Source organism: Microplitis demolitor, chromosome 2 (genome assembly GCF_026212275.2).
Source record: "Microplitis demolitor isolate Queensland-Clemson2020A chromosome 2, iyMicDemo2.1a, whole genome shotgun sequence".
NCBI classification, from domain to species: domain Eukaryota; kingdom Metazoa; phylum Arthropoda; class Insecta; order Hymenoptera; family Braconidae; genus Microplitis; species Microplitis demolitor.
Genome location: NC_068546.1, coordinates 8008635 through 8035871, shown reverse-complemented (window position 1 = coordinate 8035871; position 27237 = coordinate 8008635). Strand labels below are relative to the sequence as shown.

At 33.1% G+C, this 27237-nt stretch overlaps 1 protein-coding gene across 1 annotated transcript in view; it reads right to left on the bottom strand.

Annotated features, from left to right (window-relative positions):
- Positions 1–259: 259 nt before the first annotated feature.
- Positions 260–27237, bottom strand: part of LOC103569418 (uncharacterized) — a 156252-nt gene continuing 129274 nt past the window's right edge. Inside the window, exon 4 of the mRNA XM_053737086.1 lies at positions 260–1442. Coding sequence (XP_053593061.1) covers positions 1305–1442 — 138 coding nt within the window. The 3' untranslated portion in view covers positions 260–1304. The remainder of the gene's footprint in view (positions 1443–27237) is intronic.

The window sequence follows — 27237 nt, the reverse complement described above, 5'->3', positions numbered from 1 at the left end:
CCTTGCGGTCTTAATTTTTCGTAACACTTGTAAGTTTCAAATCTCCAGCGAAAAAGATTTTCAACTAAATCGTTATACATTCATAAATCGAATTTATATTATTTTCCGCTATTATTTTACCTCTAATAAAATGATCACTACAAATATTTATTAATACCGTCAGTGATTAACTCATCAATAAGTACTTCTTATTCAAATGATACTATTTTAATAAGAAAATTCAATGATAAAAATATAGCCAAAAAAATTTAATTGCAAATGGTTTAAAATAAATGTTTATTTTAAAGTCGAGAAGGTGACTTCAATTTCTTATTTTACATTCATTAATTAGTGCCGATAATTGGTACATAAACGTTCTATGTTTTAAAAAAGTGTTTTTTTAAATAAGACTGAATAATCTTTATCAAGCTAAAAACTTTTACTTCTCTTGTGGCAAGAATTATAAAATTAATATATATTACATTTTGATACTATTAACAGAAAAAAAAATAATAATAATAAGAACATATTTTAACTGCCTAAACTTTTATTCTTTATCGTGTTGTTCGACGTTGCGTAGAAATGGCTTCAAATTATGTTTGTCTACGTCGTGTTTGATAAGCTGCTTGATTGATCATATTGGATTTTTAACTTATGATTTTGTTTTAACTTTTCACATTAGATGCATGGATTGCACTCAAGAACGTCGAAAATTTCATTGTGATAATTTTTTTTTTTCTAGAATCTAATCTCGAAATACATTGGTTTTCACTTAAATCAAATATTCATAAATTTTTTACATGTTTTAATAGTTATTTTTTTCTTTAAGCAATGTCATTTAGATTGCTATTAAAAATTGTGTGCAGTACTTTGTTTGTCATTAGAAATAAATTGATAATATAAACTGAATGCAGAATTATTCATCACTCGGGGTAAATTTCAATGATTTTTGTTTTAAAATGACTTGTAACCTACGGTGTTCTTAGCGAGACATGCATATATATATATATATATATATATATATATATATATATATATATATATATATATATATAAATAAGTGAAGTACCTCTCTTAAATTTTATTGACATTATTATTATTATTATTACATTCAACAATAGTCACAGATCGAAAAATTTTTAAAATAAGGAAAAGAATATATATATATATATATATATATATATATATATATTTATATATATAAATATAATTATATTTATATATAAATTAGGTCCATTAATTGCATGTTATTCCTATTTATAGGTAAAGATTGCACATATTGATAGGATCACTAGTTATCACTCCATTATATTTATTATGTAACCTTATTTTTTGGTCTCAGTTACAACTACTTCTTGGCGAACTTTATGGCCTCGGAAACTCGCTTGAATTTTAGTTGCTGCTTTGTGCAGATCTGGATCGGTCAAATCGATTCCTTCTAATTCACTAGCTGCGTCATCCATCTAGAAAAGAAAATTTTATTTCATTGAGTTTTTTTCATGTACTTAAATAACTGCGACGCATTTATAGAAAGATTGATGCCTTCACTCATTCAAACTTTTGATATTTTGTTAATAAAGTGAAACAAAACAATATCATCTCAATTCCTAACTGTTAAATAAAATATTACATCAGGTATTCTAATTCTCATAGAAACATGTGAGGGTAAATTATCATTAAGCTTAGATTAAAGCTTTGAAAACAGCAATTTTTGTTTTTGACGGTTAATTCGAGGTAAATTTTTATTGTAAAGTTTGTAACTACTTTTTATTTAAACATAAAAATTTTATAGGTTATCTAGATTGAAAAATATTAAAGTAAATTGCCTAAATAAACACCAATAAGATTGTCACTGAAAAGTTAATTAGCGAATGATAAATTGAATTAATTATTAATAACTGAATGAACGGCCAGTAATTGAATTTTAATCATTGAATGAACTGTTCATAATTATATATACATTGTAACTTTGCTTACAATTATAAATCTTTGATTATGCCGCTATATTGATGCTAATTATTTTCAGGATATATTGAGTATAACTAGAGGCTCATAAAAAAATTCATCATAGTAGAATCACTTCAGCGAGAAATAAAAATTTACAGAATGGACAGTGGCAAAGGCAGCCGTTCGTTTGCGCGTAGCTCAGGCAATCACCAAGTTAAGCAGCGTCGAGTTCAGTTGCTACTTGGTTGGGTGACCGCTTAGCCACGCGTTGAGCTAAAATGGAGGTCTCTTTGTGCTCGGCGTGGACTGAAGATCCAGTGATCGATAAAATGGGAATTTTATTGATCACTGGAACTCTGCCTGTTCTAAACGGTACTGGCAATAGGTTTTCTCTGTGGTTCCCTTTGCTGCTATACTACTAACGCAGAAGGTGGGGTACCGGGCATTACGTAATGATGCAGTACAGAAGCACACGTTCGTGCACAGCCGCACAATGAAGGCAGGAAAAAAGGAAAAGCAAGCAGTTGCGATGTAAAGGTAAAAGTGTAAAAAGCCCTTCAGTAAGATGTACACTGCAACGATAAATAAAAAAAAAATTTACGGAATGGAATATAAAAATTTTCGAACGGTTTATCCTGCGGGCCAGCCATCCTTGTTTAAAAAATCTCAGAGAATTCAATAGATTGTCATACATTCCCGTAAAGATATCATAAGAATAAATTTCTATGAGAAGTACTGTAGTTAAGTATAGGCCTATAAAGTTATAAGAATCCATCGGAATTAAGCAGGGATAAGATACGATTATTCGTGACCTTAGAAAAGATTTATGTATAATTAAATATTTCGTGGTGGTTTCGCGGTGGATTAATCGTAATGTCGTCGTGATTGTATTGTCATTATACGGAGACGTTATATCACTGGTAAAGAATGTTTTATTCATGGTTATAAGATGATCATTTTACCGTGACTAACTAGTGTCCTTGTTTGAAAGTGAGACTGTAAACAGATTCAAAATATTAGGAGGCTAAACTATAGCTTCACCATTAAAATGCTGTGTGTCGAACGTGCTTTTATGATTTTTTCTCTGTCAGTATACTGCACTTCTTTGATAAAATAACTAGGTTCTTGCCGCGATTTGTTCAACTTTCCTATGTCTTACAACTTTATTTTCTTCGAAGCTGGAAGATTTTTCGATAACTTACATTACCAAAGATAAAAGAAGAGGATGATATTAGTGATCACATTGTTATGTCATCATCACCCTCCAACCCTTTATCCAAAAATCTAATGGCAATTTAATCAGAATTTCATAAGACGACGTTGGGTTGCATTTTACCCCAAGCATGGATGTGAATTATCATCCAAGGTCAACATCCAGGCACCACCGGAGTCTTAATAAGAATTTTTTTCAATTATATATCTTATATTATTATTGTATATGGATCAGGCGCATAAGGCCATGCCAAATTTTAACAATATTCTCCATCATTTTATTAATTTTCATTTAAGTTAATTTCTTTATTATACATGCGAGTATTTGCACGTACGCATGCCGTATATACATATATATGTGGTGGATCGGCTTCACTTCGCGAGATGGCATTCACGACTCTCGCCTCTCGAAATACCTCGTCCGTATGCCTGTTTCAATATATAACATTTCCAACATGTAACTTCCAATACGGCGTCTTAGGTGGGGTATACGATAGACACACCTAACTGAGGAGTCTCAACTATCGTATACTTAGACGAAACACCTCTCACCCCACAATTTCCTTTTTCCATCTCTCCTTTTCTCATTATCACTTACAACGTTCTGCTCTTTGGTAGTTGGCGACTCAGGCAGTGATTATTACAATCTAAACCTAAAGTATCGTCGCCAAAGTAGTGACCCCGACGTGATAGGATAATCACTTTGGCGACGATACTTTAGGTTTAGATTGTAATAATCACTGCCTGAGTCGCCAACTACCAAAGAGCAGAACGTTGTAAGTGATAATGAGAAAAGGAGAGATGGAAAAAGGAAATTGTGGGGTGAGAGGTGTTTCGTCTAAGTATACGATAGCTGAGACTCCTCAGTTAGGTGGGTCTATCGTATACCCCACCTAAGACCCTGTGTTGGAAGTTACATGTTGGAAATGTTATATATTGAAACAGGCATAGGGTCGAGGTATTTCGAGAGGCGCGAGTTGTGAATGCCATCTCGTAGACTGAAGCCGAACCACCACACATATATATATATTAGGGTGGTACAAAAAAACTGACTATTTTTTTTTTTCGAGTCTCTTATGAAAATTTGTTGGTTTACGATGTTTAAAGGAGCCTCTTCAAAAATCAGCTCGATAAAAAATTTTCAAGAGGTCGCTCACGAATTTTGAAAATATCAAAAATGATTGAAATTCGACTTTTTTATTTCAAATTTTTTCTTTCTCATGGCAGCAATAGTTTATATTTGTAAAATCATGACTACCTTGAAAATTTAAGCCTAAAATTTAAATTTTTAAACCTCGCTCAAGAATTTTGAATGTTTCCGAGTACTGTCTGTTAAACGTTTTCGAGCGACCGTTAAATATTAGTAATAAAGCTGCTCGATTTTTTCACCATCAATTGGCATCACAGTGAACGAAAATATAACTCGAGAAATAGAAATAATAAGTTATCTGCATACTTTTTTATTTTTTAATTCAATTTGTAGGTTTTTTCGCTTATTCAAAACTCACCAAATTTTATTGTTTAAAACTGTTCTGTATATTTTTGGTTATGCAAAAGTTATATTCTACTGAAATGACAATAATTGAGTCATAAAAAAATACAACAACTAATTCAAACTATCAATTAGAAATTATCAGTTAATATTCAAAATTCTTGAGCGTTGTTTAAATATTTAAATTTTGGGCTGAAATTTTCAGCATAGTCATCAATTTACAAGTATAAACTATTGCTGCCACGAGAAAGAACAAATTTAAAAATTAAATATTTGAATTTCAATCATTTTTAATATTTTCAAAATTCATGAGCGACCTCTTAAAAATTTGTTATCGAAGTAATTTTTGGAGAGGTCTCTTAAAACATCGTAAACTAAAAAATTTTCATGCGAGATCGAAAAAAAAAATAGTCGGTTTTTTTGGGCCACCCTAATATATATATATATATATATACAAATACGTAGCGTAAGCTACTATAACATGATAATTGTCGTAGGTATAGAATGAGATAAGGCGAAAAGAAGCTCTTCAGGGTTTATTCTAGCCTAATACTCTCTAATGAGAACCAGCGTCTAAGAGGATCAATTTCACCCGTAAGAATTTTCTTTCTATATTTATAAACAAGAACTAGGTTGATGTTCAGTAGCCTGAACAGTTTTTTTATAAAAAAAAATTTATAAAATGATTGAATCGCGTGTGTTATCCATTGAACTTATTCCTTGGCTTTGCATTCATAATTTAAACAATATTTACTGCTGATGAGATTAAATTAAATAACTTGATAATAAAGTTTTAATGATTCGAACGTAATTTAATATTTTAAATAAATAACAATTCTTGGGAGAATACAGTATCGAGATAACGAAAAGTTGCGGTCTAAACAAAAAGCTGAGACCTCATTTTGGCGTTGATTCTCACCACCGAGAGTCAAGAAGTAGATTACTGATTTCTTCTTGATTCGATATTTTTAATATTTTTAGGAGTTTATTCACTGCTTCACGTGATATATTGAAATCAGTCACCCACTAAGCTAGTTTCAATGATAAACTTGTTTCATTGATAGCTACCAAAGCATTCTTTTTTATTTAATAACAGATCGATAATATACGTGAGTCAGAATTGCCACTAGTTTTACTGTCAGAACTGTAATTACTTATTTCATTTTCATTAAGTTTTTCGTCATCAATATTATTGTCTATATTAATATTTCTTTCATTATCAACATCATCCAATTTATCACAAGATATATTATTACTCACAAAGAATGAATTATTTTCTACTGTTTTACTTTCATCACTAGATGAATTTTCAAAATTATGTAATTTGTTTAAAAAACAATGTATTCGTTTATTTTTTTGACCTTTACATAAATTTTTTAAATTTTTTCTTTTTGACATTTTGCTATTGTATTTATAATAAATAATTATATGTAATTACTTGAGAGCAGAATCAATAAATAATGTTTACAATCATATGGTACTTATAGGTTACAATGACATTAGCTGACGAAACTTGAGGTTTCAGTCTCATAAGAAAGTTGTTTTTTTGATGTTCTAGAGACATCCATAAATAGTTATCATTTTTCTAACTTTCAGATTTCTTTTAAATTACCTCAGGATAAAGTTATCAAAACGATAACATTTTTCTGAGCTATTAAAGATAACATTTTTTTGCTAACATTATGTCATCTTTTTGACATTGATGCCGGGCGGGTGGCGTTAATAATAATAATAAAAAGGGGTCTTTTCCTATTCAATAATTGAAATTATTATCTTCGGTAATAAGCGTGGATGATATTAGAATTTAATTCATTTAATATAATCTTTTATAATTACCGGTGTCAATCCGTTAATTCAAGTTTTCTGTTGTCTATAATAAAATCTGAGGAATAAGTGAAATCAAACGTTATTATTATTTTTATTTAAATGAAAACCTCCCGCCGTTCGTCTAACCGATTAAAACCAAAACCCAAAGCTTGTAAGTCCTGACCCTAATGATTTCTATCGGTTGATTCCTGTTACAATCCAGGATAGACCTCTTCCGTTGACCTGGGTTAACGAGACAGATCCTAGGTTTAATTTTTACGCTTATAGGCTTTTGAACAATCCAAGGGTTACTGAAGTGCACACATTGACAAGTTTTTAGACACTTCAGACAAATTTAATTCGATGGGAATACTAATACATAAAACTCTGCTGAGTTCCAGCTATGCAATACGCGTCTGGATATCTACAATAACTTTAGATGCGCTATTAGGACAAGAGATTCTTCATTAATGATTTTTGATTCTTAAACTTCCTAACTTCAGCATAAAACGTAGCTTCTTAAAGCTTGAGAAGATCATAAAAAACAATTGCATATAATAGTACTTTTGAGCTCGAAGAGCTCGAAAATATATTCACACCAATGTTTTATAGCTCCTTAAGCTCGAAAACAGCGGCAAGTTTTGGAGCTGGCCCGCAGGGCCAATCGACATCCATATTTTTTTTTGTTGCAAACATGTATGATTTATAAATTTTAACCATATATTGTTTTTTCATACGAGACAGTAAAGATCCAGACTTCGATGGGAAATAGAATAAGGTCAGTTAATTATGAGAATACACTGTTTGTCCCTGATCTGAGCACTAATCTTTTTTCAGTAGCGAAAATAATCAATGAGAATTGTGGAGTTATATTTAAAAAGAAGATAACGGTCGTCAAAAATAAAGCTGGTGATATGAAGCTGATAGCAAACAAGGTAGGTAATCTTGACTTTTTGCATCAAGGAGAAGAGTCGGCAAGAGCTTTGATATATTCACCAAGCAACACAGTAGATACAAATAGCATACAGGAGTGGCACAAGTGATTAAGCTGCTTAAATTCACGAGACCTGCTCGGCACGATTAAGAATGAAGCAGCAACGTGTATTAATTTGCAGGGTGGTAGGGATTTACTATGTGAAATCTTTCTAAATGGGAAGCTGGATGGACAACCATTTTTAGAAAAAACTTCGAGCAGAACTAATTTTTTAGAAATCATCCACTTAGATATCTGTGGATTTATGAAGACTGAATCAAATAGGATAGAAAAGTACTTTACTACGCTCATAAATGATTATTCACGGCGGTGTAAAGTATTCGTTCCGAAAAAGCGTAGTGATATCCTTGAAATACTTAAAGCTTATAAAATTCAAGCTGAGAATCAAACTGGTTTACGTATAAAAGTCCCACAAACTGATAATGGCAAGTAATTCATCTCCACAGCAAAACAGTATTGCTGTGCAAAAGAACCGCACACTAGTAGAGATGGAGAGATGTATGATATTACAATCTAATTCTCCACTATCGTTTTGGAGAGAAGTGATATGTACAGCTAAATATATCAGGAATCGCTGTATATCAAGATCTCTACAAAATAGGACAGTATGTGTTACGAACTTGTAAAGTCCCTGATCGAAGGCATCGTCAAATTTTCGGCAGCTGTACATTTGTTCTGAATAAGACAAACAAGGGAGATAAATTTATAGCAAATTCAGATGAAGAATTTATAGGATACTCTAATGAAGTCAAGGCTTACAGAGTGTGGATGCTTCAGTGGTTCACTGCGTTTTGGGCTCAAGATAATTCATCCCCGCAAGAAGTCATGCCTATGACGATGGATACTTCAACAATCCAACAGAAAAACTAATAAAAAAAAATGATATTAAATGCGATCAATAAATACAAAAATTTTTTATCATAAACATTTTAATATAGACTACTTAACACACATTTTCACAATGACGGCATCGTTTAGCAATTTCTTTTATAATTTAAAATTAAAAATATTTTACGCATAATCTATAATAATATGCCTTCTTTAAATTGCATATTAACTAAATACCAAAGGATTGTAATGTAATATGTAATACCCAACAAAGATAAAAAAATAATATCATGATCAGGGTACGGGTTTAATTGATTGTCTTGTTGGTGGTGCTGCTGATTGTCTTATTGACATTTTTTTTTCACAACCTCAATTTTGACGTTCTTTTATGACATTCGATATTTAAATGCATCTTTTTATTTGATTCACGCAAATTTGCTCGCGATCGTCCTTTTGAATAAGGAACATTTGTGCAAATTATTTTCTTTTATTCTTATTGTTAGGCACAAACTTCCGTACTCCGATCATAATTAATACTTGACGACAAGTCGTCATTACAACAATAGTTTTTCGCTACATATAAATCTTATTATAAACGTAAGAAATACTTGTTCACGTATTAACTAATAACATAAATATATTAATTATTGACTGAAGATGAAATAATATCCAACAAAGATCAAAATTGATATCACGAATAACGCTTAACTACAAGTCGTCATTATAAATATAATTTTTCAATATGTCACTTAGCAATTCAAACGTGAATCGCTGCGCGCGCTTTTCCATCTCGCCGTGAATTTAACAACACCTTCTAGTTAATGAAAAGTGCATGTGATATTTATGAATTATTAATATTGTTCTGTATCATATTTATGTTTTAATAATTATTTTGAATTTAATTTATTCAATCGATACTTTCATTTTAGTTAATAGCACACGCCTGTGTAGAGTATACATAAAAATATCGACCGAAGGGAGAGTAAGTCAATATAGTGGAGGTACAAAACAATTTTTCTCTCCCGCCACGTGGTGCACTGAAATAATTATTATTTTATTGTTCCAAGAGTTGATAATAATTATGATTATGGTTATTGATGGAAAATATTATTTCATTTATTATTGTGATATAATTTAGGTCATGTGATAAATTTAAATATGTTATTGTAGTTGATAATTTCGGGTCCGAGGTCATTAGAGAGGATAACATGTGAGTGATACCCATCCCTCGGAAAACTGACGCGAAAAATAGTCAGAGAGGACCGAGCTATTGTAAAGATAGGACGTGTTATTGTTCGTGGATTTTGAAGTAAAATTGTTCTGGCCCAGTTGCTGTAATAAAGTAATTGAATAGTAAAAAAAGTTTATTCAATAAACATTTGTATTTTGTTATATTAAATTAAAAGTTTTGTTTACGTAATATTTATTATTAAAAATTTCCAGAAGTAAATTATCATTAACGCCGGTAAGTCATTTGTATTATCATTTGTTGCATCGGCTATCGGTGGACTTTCAGTAAAGTTGATCGTGATATTTAATCGATTAATAATTGAACCTGAGTTATTATTGTAGTAATAAGTTGAATATATTCGACGTACGTCCCAGCGTTTGGTGCATATGTGCGTAGACGCGTCAAATAAATTCCTTAGTGGATTAGACAAAGGTAGCGTATTTGTCTCCTTGTCTTACGATAGTCTTTAATATGTTATTTCACTGAGTAAAATTCTCTTTGTAAATTGGTGGTATGTTATAACAGGGATTTATTTAATTCAATCAATTTGAATTTGCGTCCGACTGCGCTCTTGGCCCACGCATTCCCGTTGCCCCCACGTCGCAGAAAATCGATATACTGGAACTTCACTAATTGGCTGGTACGTTTGGCCGTGCGACGAATGCTAAAAATTTCAAATCGTGATAAATTATTTTTAATCTCCATGTGGAACCATAAATTTCAATATAATTTTACCATTCAAGACGATAGATGAATATTTGAAATTTTTAATCGCCACAAATCGTCTTTAATCTTCATGCGGAACCAGAAATTGCAATATTATTTTACGATTAAGGACGATTCATGACAATTTGAAATTTTTAATCGTCATGAATTGCCTTTAATCGTAAAATAATATATAACAATTTTTGGTCCTGCATAAATATTATAAACGATTTAAAACGATTAAAAATTTAATTGTTTTTAATCCTCTTTAATCATCAATTGACGATTCGTGACGATTTAAAACGATCAAAACAGTTTTATTCGTCACAAATCGTTTTGTTTAATCAAGGATTATTTTCGGTCGATTAATGACGCCGAGTCTACCGACTGCTTATTAAGGAATTTCATTAAATACATAAGAACCTAACTCTGCAGCTGTGTGGTCCAGCCACCGTAAGGAAATTTTCGGACTCGTCCTTAAGATTTCTTTTCCTCTCTGCTTTGTTGCCTTGCATGCGCTACTGAGAGATCGTGCAATCTACTCTCAGTGGTGCCCTTAAAACTTTTCAGTTTGAAAGGGGTCCAAATTGTGACCTCGTAAGCCTCGTCATCGAGACTACAGAAGTCGAGGGGTACCTGTTTATATTTGGCGCCCAACGTAATAATTTCCTTATCATGCAGAGTTAAATTTGAAAGAACAGTAATATATAATTAAAATTAAACGCAGTAAAATTAAAATAAAAAAAAAATTTTTTCTTTATATATAGTAAATCCTTTATCACATGAAAATTAGTTAGTGGGTGAGTGAGGAAAAGTAGGATAGAAAAATAAAAACAACGTGGGAAAAATAGCGTCGGATATACGTGAAGGCAATCGAGTCAACATTTGTAGCTTTGTAGTAGGGTACTGATTGCTTTGGTAGCAACAGAAGACATAAAATAATAAAGCGAGACGGAACAAAATTTCTCTAAGACATAAAATATTTTAAGTAAAGTAGAAAAAAGTTGAGTTTTTAAATAGAACCAGTCAAAAATGTTAATAAGGTATTAAAGATATAAATAAAATTTTAAAAGGGATTAAAAGATTAACGAAAGGAAAAATAAAATAAAATTTCATTATTTAAAATAAGAGTAAATATTCTGCACTTGTTTTGTCCATAATTAAATTATATATCGGTTTTATCCTTTATAAAATTTTCTACTCAAAATATCAGCTAAGTCAAAATCGGGTAAAGGTGTTTTAACACGGTCACAAAATCAAGGGGACGATTTGGTAAATTTAGAGTCATCGGATCCAACGGGCGGTAGTAAGGTTATTCATACACCTCCGGGTAATACATCGGGATTTTGGACTCTGACAGATCAGACAGGAAATGATATTATATACAAAACGCCTATTGATTCCTCAACAAATCTACCGCTACCTAAAGTTCCAATTTTAAATATCCAAGATCCTCCACTTGAAAATAATACACAAAATCAATCCTAGTTCAATGCAGGAGTTAGCAACCCTTCTACTCCTAGCTTAGCTCCAGTGTTGGCTCGTATTGACTCTAGGGTTGACAATTTAACAGCACAACTTTGTACACAAGGCGAAATGAGTAACACCCACGTGGACGCGATAAATCGGCTAGCTGATGCGGTGAATCAGTTACTTTTTCGTGAAACGATGTGCAATAGATATTCGCAGTCCGGTAATCAATTATCAGATCGAAGTCAAGAGGTATCGGTCGTCAGAACTGTCGGACCTTCGGGCCTCAGTTTTGGTGGGGGTGGAGACAGTGCATCCTGCACTGAGTAATAATCCGTCGTCGGTAAACAATACGATACCTATGCATTACCTATATAATGTTTTGTCAAATCAACTATCTGAAGTTCTCTATCGAAAATAATCTTTGTCATTTTTTATCCTGACTTTTTGAAAACGAGTCTAATTTCATATCATGACTATACACTTACATGTATCACACGATACGTATGTACATTAGGGTGACCTAAAAAAACCGACTATTTTTCCTTTCAAGTTTCCCTCCGGCTTTGAATCAGCCTGGAAACACCCTGGGAGTGGAAACACGGTGGAATCATGGTGGATCCAGGGTGGTTACAGGGTGTATTCACCGAGATTCCACGGTGTATCCACGGTGATCACGTGGTGTACGTGGAATCACAGTGGGTACACCGTGTAACCACCGTGGAATCATGGTGATAAAATAATAAAAAATCCACCATGTAACCGCCGTGATTCCACCGTGTTTTCAGGGTGTTCCCAGGGTGATTCAAGACCGCGAGGGTTCTTATGAAAATATGATTGTTTACGATGCTCTAAAGGCCTCTCCAAAAATCAGCTCGATAAAAAATTTTCAAGAGGTCGCTCATGAATTTTAAAAATATCAAAAATAATTGAAATTCAGATTTTTTACTTCTAAATTTTTTCTTTCTCGTGGCAGCATTTGTTTATATTTGTAAAATCATGCCTATGCTGAAAATTTCAGCCAAAAATTCAAATATTCAAACGGCGCTCAAGAATTTTCAATATTAAGTGATAATATGTAACTAATACTTTCAATTAGTTTTTGTTTTTTTTTATAATTCAATCATTATCATTTCACTAAAATATAACTTTTACATAATCAAAAATATCACGTGCCAATTGTCAAAAGGGTGTATTACAGCAGTTAGATAGAATTCCATGTCAAAAGGGCGTATAAAAAAAATGTTTTTTGGCCATTCTTTTTCGAATCGCCTGAAACGTAAAGATCAACAGAAAAAAAATTTTGATGTACTAACGCCAAAAGGACGTATCTCAAGATATACGCCCTTTTGGCTTTGGAAATTTTTTTTTCATTTCTACGCTTAAAACATGTTCACAAAACGATTGGCACCAAAAAAAAAAAAAATTATACGCCCTTTTGGCATTTAGTACGCGATATATAGGGCAGTCTTAAACAATAAAATTTGGTAAGTTTTGAATAAGCGAAAAAACCCTCAAAATTGAATTAAAAAATAAAAAAGTTTGTAAATAACTTATTACTTCTACTTCTCGGGTTATATTTTCGTTTATTGTGATGCAAACTTAAATTTTCAACGGAGTCATGATTTCACAAACATAAATTATTGCTGCCACGAGAAAGAAAAAAATTTGAAATAAAAAATTCGAATTTCAATCATTTTTGGTATTTTCCAAATTCGTGAGTGACCTGTTGAAAATTTTTTATCGAGCTGATTTTTGGAGAGGTTCCTTAACATATCGTAAACCAGCAAATTTTCAGAAGTGACTCGAAAAAAGCAATAGTCGGTTTTCTTTGTTCACCCTAATCTACACTGAGAAAAAAAAATACTTTTATTAAGGATATATATTTGAAATAAGAATACATATATTCGTGATAATTTTCGAGAATATATCATTTGGTCTCAAGAATTCGTAGCATCGATAGAAATAATTTTTATTTAATTCAAGTAAAGCTATTCTTTTGTTTACTCATAATATAATATCAAATTCATAGAATAACAAAATAAATTTGATGCTCTTTGCTCAAAAAATTGATGATTAATAATAATAAAATAACTATTTTGAACCGAATTCTTGACCGAAAAATTCTTGTTTGGGCAATAGTGTTTTATTCTGGGGTATTACCCCAGATTAATTAAAAATATATAAATAAATTTATATTAATAATTTAAATGTTCAGGTTTGACATTATTAGGGTATCTATCGACCCTAGGTGTGTCCCTCGTTGATTATTAGTGATTATGAATGTTTAAAATATTTGACTAGGGTTATATAATAAATAGTACACTACATTTACTAAATTTAGGTAAATTTTAATAAATAAAATTAATTATTGAGTCAGTCAGTCACTGGACCGAGGCCCGGTGACTTAGATGTTGGTCGGCTGACTGCCTGCCCTGTCTCTGCAGATCCAGTACAAAAAAATATAAAATTACTAGCTGACCCGGCAGACTTTGTACTGCCTCAATCGATTGTAGAGCAAAATAAAAAAATCAACTCTGTTTATGTTCCCACTATATAAAATTGATATATTACAGTACGATGGATGGTGTGGCTCAATAAGTTATAGATCAAATTGAACGGAATATAGTATAGTGCCGGATAGCTCAACTGGTAGAGCACTCGGTGCGATACCGACATGGTCTGAATTCGATTCCCAGTTCGGGCTATCTATATTTTTCTCAATTTATCTATAAATTGTCTTATTGAGAAGGTTTGCATGATTTAGGTTTCCACTATATATTAAATTGGTGTAATACCATACGATGGACGGTGTGGCTCAATAAGTTATTTTGAACCTCTGATTTTTTTATCTTTCAGCATAGGTTGAAAGAGGCCTTCATGATTTTTTTCAAATTTTTTCCTCCAACCGTTTTCGAAATATCGAATTTTAAAAAATGAAGAGATTTTTCTATCAAATGCCTGTAACTTCGTGAAAAAAGGGTTAAACAAAATTTTTAAAGAGTCAAAAAATGATTGTTTTTAGATTTCTTTCCGATAAAAAATATCAAAAAAATTTTTGAATCACGCTTCTGTTGAAATTTGAACTTTTAAGTATAAATTTTCGATTTACAAAAAACACGTACTGATCGATTTCCCTCATAATTTTTTCACAGCAAACTGTCACCTATTCTACAACTTTTCCAGCTATGCTCATAATGGGACAACGATGGGATTTATTTTTTTATAGATTTTTTAAATTTCATATTCCACTTTATTTTTAAGAAAAATGTCTTAATATAATAGCATGCTCGGAATTTACTGTTAATAATTATCTGACACACAACTATCATCAAAATTTTCTTCCACAGTAAAATTATTACTAATTAATTAATAAATAATAATTTTATTAATAATTATTTTTTTTGTCGCCTGCCGAAAGTGAAACAAAAGAAATAATATCGCGAAGCCGACCAAGTTGTTATTATTATATTTTGTGACTATTCAATTTGGTCGGGTTCGCGATTACTTTTTTTTAGTTTCGGAACGCGACATTAAATCCTCCAACGACGTATTCTGTGCTCCAACGCACACACGCACACTATTTTGATAGATATGATTGAATTTGAACTTTGTATAGCGATAAGAAAGTGTAAATTTACTTTTTGACGTTAGGAACACATCTACATTTCTTAGATAACAGTGAGTGCTGGTAATTTAATATGAACTTTATATAATAGCAATAAAGCTCAAATTGATTCTACGTTTTAGTTAGAAAACGTTTGTATGTGAAAAAGAAAAGGTCTGTTTTTAGGGTTTTCCCGACAATTATTCGATTTTTTCTCGCCGTAAGAACCATCCTTGGACTTCAACGAACATTTTAAAAAAAGAATTGGCCAAATTGGTCCAGGCGTTGTTGATTTATGCGCTTACCAACACATTTTGCGATTCATTTTTATATTATAGATAAATCGTCCAACGTCGCATCTCGGTTTACCCAAGCGAACGTTGGCGAAGCCCGGGTGTCATGCCTCGTCATGAGGTTAGATTACGGGCCACGACGGTATTCGCGGAAGTCGCTTATATGCTGTAGTTGCTCTGTTGAAGAATTTTTTTTTCATTACAGAGACCAAAGATTTATTATATTTCACCAAAAGAAATTTTAAAATTGTTATTTAAATATAATTAAAGTCAGAACGTAACAATAGTATTTTATTTTCTCAGTGTATAAAACTAACTTTTTATATTGATTGATTGAAAAATCGACCTTCCATTTCGGCTGCCGAATGGTTTTTTTAAAATTTTTATTTATTTGTGTTTAATAGGATACAAAAATCTTTAATGCAAATAGCATAGAGAGTGAAAAATGTAAATCTAAAAAGAATGTGTGTTTTTATTTACAAGTATTATGAAATAAGCATAAAGATTTATTACTGAAGATACAGAAATTAGGCAGTATTACAGAATACTCGTAACGTGAAACCTGAATCAGCCGGGGCTGACCCGCTCATCAAGACTACTTCAAGGACTGGCAAAGCTCTTTGAGTTTAGGCGGGTGAACAGCACCAATGATATTTCCTAGAAACTCAGTCGCCGGTACACTTATCCAGGTACCAGAAATGACAACGAAGATAAGCTAGGTAAGGGCATCGAGAGATAAAGTGCAGAATGGTTTCATTTTCTTGAAGGCGACAAAATAAGCAGGGCAGAGACGGGAATAGCTTGAAGATGTTGTACCCAATGGAAATGTTGCAAGAGAACGCGTCGGCAAGTCTGTTAGATGAAGGACTTTAACAGGAATCGTGGCGTGTCTTCAAGGTCGAGTGAAGAGTTGTGAAAAGCATTAGGCAAAATGTATTGACAGACTGAAGGGTTTGCGTATCAGACCTTGTCAGAATTGCGTAGCTGACTGTCATATTTAGTGGAAATACCTTTAGATTTAAACTTCCAAACCGATGCATCTAGGTCGTCCAGTATATGGTCTTCGTTGACTGTGATAAGTATGTCTCTGAGTTATTGAATTTAATTATGTTTGTTTAAGTTAAATGAAGTTAGACTAAGTGAGTGAAGACAATAGAACTAGATTTTAGGTAGTCTGGTATCTCCTATTTCCAAGATTTTGATAACCCAGTTGAGGACTTGCTGAAAAACACTAACAGTGACGTGACCTGAGTTAAACTTGATTCTAATTGCATAGCCAGGAGTGCAAGAAGGTAGAGAGTAAAGTCTTTTGTAAAATGGCAGCTGTGCTGACTCCAGTCGATCCAAGTTTCTCTGTTTTAAGTACCAGATATGCGCAAGAAAGAGCAGCATACTTTTAGACATACTGTTGTACCTGGATTTTACCTTTTCAGAAGTTAGCTTTCAGTTTTGTGAGGATATTCAAAACCACACCAGAAGCCAGCTTGCTTTTGTTGATGGCAGCAGTAGTAGCAGCATCACCCTGTAGCGAGGGTGTGAAGTATACGCCGAGATACTGGTATGAGCTGACAACTTCGATAAGTTCATCCTTATATAGGAAAACGTCACTGCCTCTACCACTCCTGCCACTGCAAGACCGTTGAGATCACAGTACATTTCTAAAAATTTAAGAATTTTGCGAAGCAAGACTTGGGTACGGGAGAGCAGGGCTAGGTCATCAGCATATTTGAGGCATAGAAGGTCTCGGCGCGGGCCGAGATTGAGTCCTACAACTCAATCTCCGATAAGAAAATTAAAAAGGTCAGCAATGTACAACACAAAAAGAAGCGGACTGCGTTTCGCCCTGAAGAATGCCAGTGGTGATATCTATTGGTCTGGACGACGTCCCATCACCTTTGACCTGCATACATGTGACGTCATAGAAGGCTTCGAGTATGCTGATAAGTTTAGAACTGAAACCTAAGTGAGAAAGTTTGACCAAAAGCTTGTTATGAGGTACCGAATCGAAGGCGCGTTTAAAGTCAAGCAAGAGAGTGGAAGCCGAGATCCTTGAAGTCTGATAGCTGTTTGAAGAATAGTGAGAAGGCAAAAGACGTTGTCACCACCGCCACGATCAAGTTGGAACCCAGCTAGTGCTTCTGAAATAAGCATCGGATCTTTAGCCTACTTTTGAATTTGGGCACATAAAATTTGGGTAAAAATTTTCACGGTACAATTTATCAAGGCAATTCTATGGTAGTTTCCAGGGTCTGTAAGGTTGCCTTTCTTATGCAGTATACACATGATTATTTTAGACCAATCAGCAGGTGTATTACAAGCATACAAAATTTTGTTATACAGCGCAAGAAGATAATGGAGCCAGTTAGAAGGTGATTTTTTCAGAAGCTTATACCCGATGTCGTCAGATGCACCAGCCTTGCTAGATTTGCATTTTTTAAGGCTCATTAAGAGTTCTTCCCTGGTGATCGCGTAATCGAATATGGGGTAAAACGGACTGGATAAGTGAAAGATTGCGCTAAGTCTAGGTGAATAGACGGATTTGTAGAATTGTTCCCAGCGGTCGATAAGGATAGACGCAAAAAAGCTGCTTGAAATTACGGGCCGAGTCCACAGCTTGCCAAAAATCAGAAGAACTTTTGATGGTTGCGAACTTCTTTGGTACAAAAGTATCATGGGCGCGTTTATTTTCCTTAATGAGTGCAATATATTTGTTTTTTAGTTTGTAGTATTCAGTCCAGTGTGGATTATCGGAGTAATAGTTTTTACAGATCTTTAGCATTTCAGAAGCTGTTTTTTGAAGGTTAGAGTAGTTGATATCAAATCACGGATTATTAGGACTATGTCGTTGGTTGTGGACGGCAGATACTAGCTGCATGTGGGAAAAAGCGCCTGCTTCCGTGATAGCTCGACAAAGTTTACCGTACAAAAAATCCGTGTAGTCACTGTCGATATTAATAGCTACATATGGAAAAGAGTAGAGGTAAAACCTGTTCCTTTCAGAGAAATCCTGTCTCCAACGAAGGCGGTTTTGTACAAGCGAGTGCTTAGAAGGCAACTGAGAATTTGCAATCTAGAGTTCCACGGTGATAAGCAGGTGATTGGACTTGGGCACAAAAGTGTTGACCCACTTATCTTTTATTAAATCCGCGTCCAGCAAATTTACCCAGATATAGACGGGGGTAATTTTACCCAGTTTACTTGCATACGCATATCTTCCAGGTTTGTCGCTAGGCGTTCAACCGTTAAGCAGTACAAATCCATTTTTGGTCATAAAGTTAAGCAGCAGAGCGCCGCGTTTAGTACGTTCCGCATCCATCACCGATCTTGAACCACTTAGAACAGAAGAGCTCAGCAGAGTGTGATCTAGGAATCCCAGGTCACCTAATCGGGCATTGAAATTGCCTCCAATTATCATGATATCAAAAGTGTAGGCACTTCAGATTGGGTGTAAAGTTTGCTGTGACAAGTCAAGCTGTGATAATAGATCAGAATTGGGTTTAAAATATACAGGAACTATTATCACTTTAAAGTTGAGTAAAGAGAGTATGCCAATAATTCAGCTGTTCGTTGAGCGTATCCTCGTAAATGTGGCTCCTTCGGGAACGAGTGCAGATGGCACGCCGAGAAGTACCAGGGGTTTTGTCAGCCCGAACATTAAAACTGTGCCAGTTGCGGGGGAGACGTAGAGCAGAGTTAGAGATGAGCTAGGTTTCATAAAGACCAATAAAGTTCGCATCTGGAAGATCCCTGACGTCAGCAAGATTGGTGGGGCCATGAATGTTTCAGAAAGAAATTTTAATTCCGCAATGCTGTTTATTTCATTTTTTGGAGAAGCGTGTTGTTACATCCCGTAATATTTCATTGATTGAATAAAATTAATTATTGTTAATAAATTAATTTTATCTGATGTAACGGAAATCAGTTACGATAAGAGAGTCACCGTGGCTCACGAGTAGTCAAAACAGATGACGATGCATGAGACCCAGGCCACGATGATTCTATCACAGGGAACCTGAGATGCAGCGTCAACATTATCTCAACTTTGTTGGCTCAATTATATTTTTATAACGACTACACAGTCAGTCTTGGCATAGAGCTCTTAGAGCTCGAACTTCTGCTCTCCATATAATAAATAAACTTCACAATTAATTATAAATCAATTAACTATCTTTTGAGGTGCCATTGGCACCCCACAGTTTCACCTGAACATTGAGAAACGCTGACACCGGCGACCGAGTAATTTACCCTGGCGTGGACGCTGCCACTTACTGTCCAGGATCCTTTAAAGACCCACATCCTTATATTTATGTATTTAATAATGTGGAGGATAAAGGCAGTTATCAGCATCGAAATTAATTTTAAATTGAGAAATTTACTAAAAAAATAAAATTAATAATTAATCGAATAATCAACGACCAGGGCTCACCAAGGCTTCTATAGACACTTCAACGAGGCCAAACGTGGACATTAAATAATTAAAATTAATATTGGGAATTTTCCAGTATGTTACAGTGTCACGTGTTTGTGGGCATAGCAAGGGAACCAGAATCAGTTGCATTGCCAGAAACTTTGCCAGTAGGAATGAGCGTGTTAGACTCAAAATTGAAAGTAAGCTCTTGATTATCGACTATGATTTTGTAAGGTCTGATCATGATGCTTTTGCCTTCACTCTTAAGTTTTTTTGCCTCATCTCTAAATTTCATGGCTAGCCTATCCTCGATTGGTGTAAAATCGCTATAAGTAAAGATTGGAAACCTGAGGTGGCTTTTTTGTTCATAATCGCCACCTTGCTAAGGTGACTGTTCAGTGTTGCTTTAATCTTGTTAACGTTTTTTCCGATTACCAGAGCATTTGTAACACAGTTGCTGAGCTTAAAGTTGTCCTTAATGAAATGAGAGACTTTATCTAAAGCGTTATGGCTGTCAGCTCCTAAATCTCTTACGATGACATTATGACGCCGAAGATGCTTTTCTACTGAGTTGATACTTTTACGTATCAGTTTCTTTTCAATCCCAGGCTTAGACAAGAAATGTGGGCACAAGGGTGCAGATGTTGAGGCTGGAATGATGTTGCTCCTTGCTGATTCCAATGCAGCAATTCTAGACTTCACCCCTGCTAACTCGGCTCATAGGAGCTCATTTTCTAGGGTTAAAGCAAGTTTGACCTCTTCCAGCTTGGCGTTGTTAACAGCACGATAATTCAATTTTGTCGACAAGCTCAGTCTTCATGTCAACTAGGTGACCTCGATCCTTTCTGCACCATGAGTCAGATTACTTCGGGAGTTAATCAAAAGGACTTGATTGATTCTCAATACGAGATGCAGAGTTAGAAGAGCCAAAATTAGGCGGAGCTGGGAGTGATGACGAAGAGCGGAAAATTGTTTGGGGGCTGAGGTTCTGAGGTGTTGATGGTATCCCTAGGTCTCAGTCTTTTTTTTCGAAGCTTTTTGTAGTAAGGATACTGTTGATTCCGCAGAATGAGACCGTCTTCTGTATGAACAATTGAGCAATTGAGCAACTTTAGATGGTCGTCTTTTACGAGGTAAGCGTGCACTGGACGGTCTTTTAACCGTTGGGGGATTGGGGCTGATTGCGTTGAATTCAAAAGCCGTGACTTCAGGATTTAACGTAACGCGCTGACTGAACGAGAAGCATTGGAGATGTCAATGATGCCTTTTGACGGTCTAATAGAAGGACTGCTTTGTAGTGAATCGACTCAGTTAGAATTGTCGATTCCTGTAGACTCCACGTCTAAGCTAATCTCAGAATCACGATTCGGCATAAGAAAGAAAGCCTTGAATTAAAAAACACCACACGAACTATGCGTAAAAGAGCAATCGAGAGACAATATCCGGTCTCAGAAACTTCGTCTCTGATTTAAATAAATTTCAGGTCAGATTATGTATTAAATTAACGCTCAAAATACACATTCGGCTTTTACGAGAGCACAAAGGTCAATGAAACGTAGTATTAATGTTGCTGACTTATAGAATTAAAAAAAATGACTTATTACTGATATCAATTAAGACTTAAACATAATTTGTTGAATAAACTTAGCCTAAACAATTTAAAAATTCAATTTATAAAATTGACAAGAAGACGCTGTTCTTCTTTCAATTGAGGTTTTCATTTTTTTTAAACAATTACTAAAATTTTAACACGATATGACAGTTGAAAGCTAAATTTTATGCAAAAGTTTTGGGCACTGTTTGAGAATGGCCTTAAATTACCCATTTTTCATTATTAAATTAAAATTTTTTTTTTTATTCCATAAAATTTAAATTTTCGCGGGATATATAACTTATATACACACGAGCAGTATCCAATATCGCGCCTGCTTGTTAGTTAGGCTGGTGAGTTTACACAACCTACATATTACTATTATTATTATTATACAAGTTCCGTTCGACATGGCATGAAGTTGGTTGACGGTAACTCGCAATCAGAACTATGGTAGCAGTCGTATAGTATAGACGTGTGTAATTTTGTATCAGTTAATTTATATTCATCATCAAAATTCTTAATTGGCACATAATATACAAGATAATTTATAAATTTAATAATTTTATTAAAACCATTTATTTAAATACCACGTAAACTAATGAATATAGAATATTGATATATTTATTTATTGTATTAATTTATAGTGATGTAGGAGTAAAAATTGTAAGTTAGTTCACCAATACTAACTAAACTATTTCATTAACATCATTCATTTTTAATTTTTACCTATTTTTTCTGTCTCTTGTATGCCAAATTACGTAGTGCAAATCTTTATTTCTTAAAATCTCGATTATTAAATTTTACAAAATAACATCGGTCGTTCTAGTAAAAAAATATTAAGAAAAAAAAATTGGTCTATCGATTGACTCTGCGGGCCAGCCTCAAAATTTCCTGCTATTTTCGAGCTCCTTGAGCTTGAAAATACTTTTGTATGCCTTTTTTTCGAAAAATAATGTTTTTTACCATTTTTTCTCTATCGATATCTCTTGAACGAATTCACCGATTGAAATGGTTGAGGTAGCAATCGGCGCGTTTAATCGAGTTCTAGAGCTGATCAAATTTGGAAATTAGTTCATCAAGTTGTTCTTGAGAAATTTCAAAAAATTCAAAAAAAAATTTTTTTTTAATTCTTTCGTCAACGATCCCTTGAACGAATCAACTGATTTTGATGGTTGAGGTAGCATTCGACGCGGCTTTCAAAGTTTTAGAGCCGATTAGATTTTGGAATCGATCCATCGAGCACATTAAAAGTTTTCTAAAAAAACATTTTGGAAAAAAATTTATTTTTAGAATATCTTCGCACTTGACCGATCAAGCTCAATTTTCTACGGCTTTTAGATATTAAACAGTCGCGTCGAATGACATCTTAACAATCAAAATTGGTTCATCCGTTCAAGAGTTATAAATATTTATATACATACGTACGTACGTACGTATATACGTACATACAAACATACATACACTCGGACATCATCGTGAAATTAGTCAGGATAGCTTCCTAGAACTTCAAAAATTCAAAATCTGATAGCACTTCGGTTTTCGAAAATCGGACTGAAACTAAGAACTTCCCGAATTTTTAAAAATTTTCAATTTTTTTAGCGGAAAGTTAAAAAAATGTCTTTTTTTGGTTTTTTAGTAAGTCAACCGCTACTCTGTAAATATTGATGAAAAGTCTAATGTTGCCAGGGGCTTTTTTAGCTTAATGTTCCCCTAATAACCCTGTAAATTTTCAAGTTGATCTATTGAACCGTTTTTTGGGGGTAATCGATCAAAGCTTTGCTAAATAATTGAAGGAAAATGTTTGGTTCCTTTCATTGTGTAATGATCATCAAAATGAAAAAATAATTTTTTTTTTACTTTTCTCTCATATTTGCATTGGTTACTCAGTAAATGTGAGGTAAAGAGGAAAGAAAAGAAAAATTTCTAAAAAATGTCAAAAAAAAATTTCGACCATAGAAAACAAGTTTTAAATGATTTGGTTTCTTTTATTGCTTTTCATTACTCATTACATATTTATTAAATAAATATCACTACTTAATTTAGTTTTCACATAATTTATCATTCAAAATTCATCATTATATGCAGGTAGACATTTAGTAGTATGGATAAACGCAGTTGTTCTACTAAGAGAACATTAAATGGGCACCATACTTGAATTAAAATATTTTTAAATCATTAAAGTATTAGCGATACTGCGTAAGTAATCAATTATCGGAATTTCTAGATATTTTTTAACAACATTTATTAGACGCTCATTCCGACGAATATTTCTAGCATTTGACGTCTTTGGGGCATTACCGCGGGTAAGCTGCTCTTTTTTAAAATCAAATATCGCTTGTTTATCACATAACACATCAAGGAGTTTCATTTGCTAATATTAGCTGCTTGTATACGATAATTCATAAAATTATGCTATCCCTCGATGTGATTATATGTTCGAGCAACGGTTTAAAGTGTTGGTAAATATTGATTTCAAATTTTAACAGAGTATACTGAAATAGTGCGTCCACGATGGTTAAGTCCACCGATCCACTTTTTTTTTGTCGTAATCGAGCAGTTGGAATAACTTTCCAGGATTATCCATATAAAATTTGGTCATTATTAATTCATCATATGCCTGAATCATATCATTTACTGGAACAAGTACTAATGGTCTGATCATTATTTAAGTGCATACAATAATCACCATTAGATAAAAAACTTGTTTGAAGACTTGTAAATTGAATTTTACGATACATAGCTTGACTATAGTGGAAAAAATATCCGTGTATATTAACTCCTTCAAAACCTTTCTGCGCAGCTTTAATAAAGGCCATTTTGAAGTCACTAATTATCACTTTAGGTTTCAGACGTGGTTCTAGTACTTTCAATTGTGTTAGTATGCTTTCATAAACTTTTTTATTTTATCAGTTATGGGTACGTACACCAAAGAAAAAACTTTTTTATTAACATCACAATAGATACTATACAATGGATAAAATGGTGTTTGCATAATGAAATATGCCATGACCAAGTCATACCTCGAACTATCGTAAATGATTAAAATTTTCTTGGGTTGTAAATATGATAAAACGCTATTTCGTCGGTACTTGAAAATTATTTGAATCAGACATACTGGAATTCACACCACTCCATGCCTTGCAGTACTCCGCAGGAACGAGAAAATCATTGATTTTCTTCGGGTCATTGGGCACATCATCATTTTCACGATGAATACGCGCTATCATCCATCGTATATTATAGTGACTACTCAAAACACCAGCTGTAAACGATGCGTGACTGATGGCACGAGCAATAATATTACTTGTAGATTCCTTACTTTTTCTAATATCGAACCCATAACATATATCCATCAATAATCATAACATATAATGAATATTTAATACTGTAGCATAGCTGCTGCAGTATAACAACGACTGCGACATTTTCGATTGGTGTAATATATACAACGCCAAATTCATTTATTATTACCGTCTTGATAAAAAATGTACATAGAGCGCATTGTAATAAACGCTATTAATGCAAACTCAAAATGATATACAGTAAAATCGATATTACCAACCGAACCTAAAAAGATATAATGCCAAACTGATAAGAGCTCTCCAAATTTCTTATACAGTACATTGATGACATATCACGCATTAACTAAGGAATGACTCATAATGTAGTAAGAAATGAATGACTCATAATTCAATGAAATGGTTATTATTGTAACCGATTTTAAGGACTAACCATTATCATAGCAACCATTATTACGGGTAGGGATGGTTGATAGTGGAAAAAATATCGATATTTCACTATCGATGTTTATTTTTCATAACAATCGATATATCGATATTTGAAAAAAAAACATTGACATTTATCGATAGTTTATTTTAGCGCGGAAATTTTTTTATTTTTTCACTGAATAATAAGTTTATTGTCATAATCTTATTACCCTGTGAAAAAATATATGATATATTCATAGTCCAGAAAAAAGAATAGTCAATTATATTTTATTAATTCAAAGCCAATCAAAAAAAAATAATATTTAATTAAAGTAACGGCTCATTAAATAAAATTTATAAAAGACAATAAAAATTTCATGTTAATTATATTTTTTTTACAAATCAAAGTACATTAAAAGCCATAGTAATTAAACATATAATTTAAGACTATTAATTAACAACTTTAATTTGAAATCTTTCGAATAAATATAGTAAAACCTCATTGACCCGGCTCAGCGCGATTAAAACTACTCAAATAAAACAACTCATCTAAATTTGTTCCTGTTAATCTATTTCTATCTCGTGTCTTAATGGCTCTAGTTTCTGAAAATATCCTTTCAGATGGAACCGAAGTTCCGATTACACTCAAATATTTGATGGCGATAGGATACAAATTCGGAAACAAATTTTTTAATGTTTTTCAATGTGTGAGAGGGTTTTACTTTTCGAGGCAAAAGCGGCTGATTTAAATATTCATTCAATTCAAAACAAGTGCTATCACCTGTGACATTAATTGAGTCAATTTTTGTGACAGCTAATTGATCATGGAAGCTCCAGAAGCTATCACTAGGATTTGATGTTTTTTCTACTTTAGTTTGAGAACGATCTTCTTTTTTAAAATTTTTTTTAATCATTTTGTTTATTTCAGAAATAGCTCTTGAAGCTGCTAATGCACTATGAAAATAGATTCTTTTAAATCTAGGATCCGAAATTGTCAAGGTGGCTAATAATGAATAATTTTCTAATTTCATGAATTTAGAATCAAGTAAATGTTGCTAAAATTGTTGACAAATATCAGTCTGAACTGTTATATTATTAATAGCTTGGGTCATGCAACGTATAATAGGAATTAGCACACTGCGTGTCGGATAGGAATCACCACTTATTTCGGTAATTACAAATTCAAAAGGTTTCTTAATTAGGACTAGTTCTTTTGAAACTTTCATTTCTTAAGAAGTCAGCTTATCTGGTGGGTCTGCACACTTTGAAATAGTTAGATAAACATAATTTTCTACTAAAAGGAATCTTTCAAGAATGTGTAAAGATGAATTCCACCTAGTTTCTACATTTTGTGTGAATTTCAGGATTGTTCCTTCAGTTGTGCCGTCTCAAATTTGTAAGTTTTTCATTTGATCTGTAGCTTTTACACTTCTTCTCACTTGTGTCACTATTTTTTTAACTTTTTCAATAATTAGTTGCACTGAATTCATTTTTCCAAAAACTGCTGGTACTAACTGGGACAATAAGTGAGCGAAACAAGGTAAACGTCGATCTTTCCCAAATTTACTACGATACATTTAATAATATTTGCTGCGCTGTCACTGATTACCGCTGTTATCTTCTCAAAGTCTAAACGAAAATTTTGTAATTTTGAAACTAAAGAAATCCTAAGATTATCACCTGTATGACTTTCATACAATAGTTCAACACTTAAGTATCTACTTTTCATTGAACATTCATCTTCTGATAAATAATGTATGGTAATACCAAGATAACTTTGATTGCTTATATCTGTCCATGCGTCACAAGTTATACAATAACTTTCAGCATGGTTCAACTCATCGACAATTTTCTCTTTTAGCATTTTATATTTAGCATGCATCAATCTTGTCATTGTTGTTCGACTCGGTAAAGAGTAAAGAGGAGGTACAGTTTTCATCAGTCCTTTAAAGCCATCGTGCTCT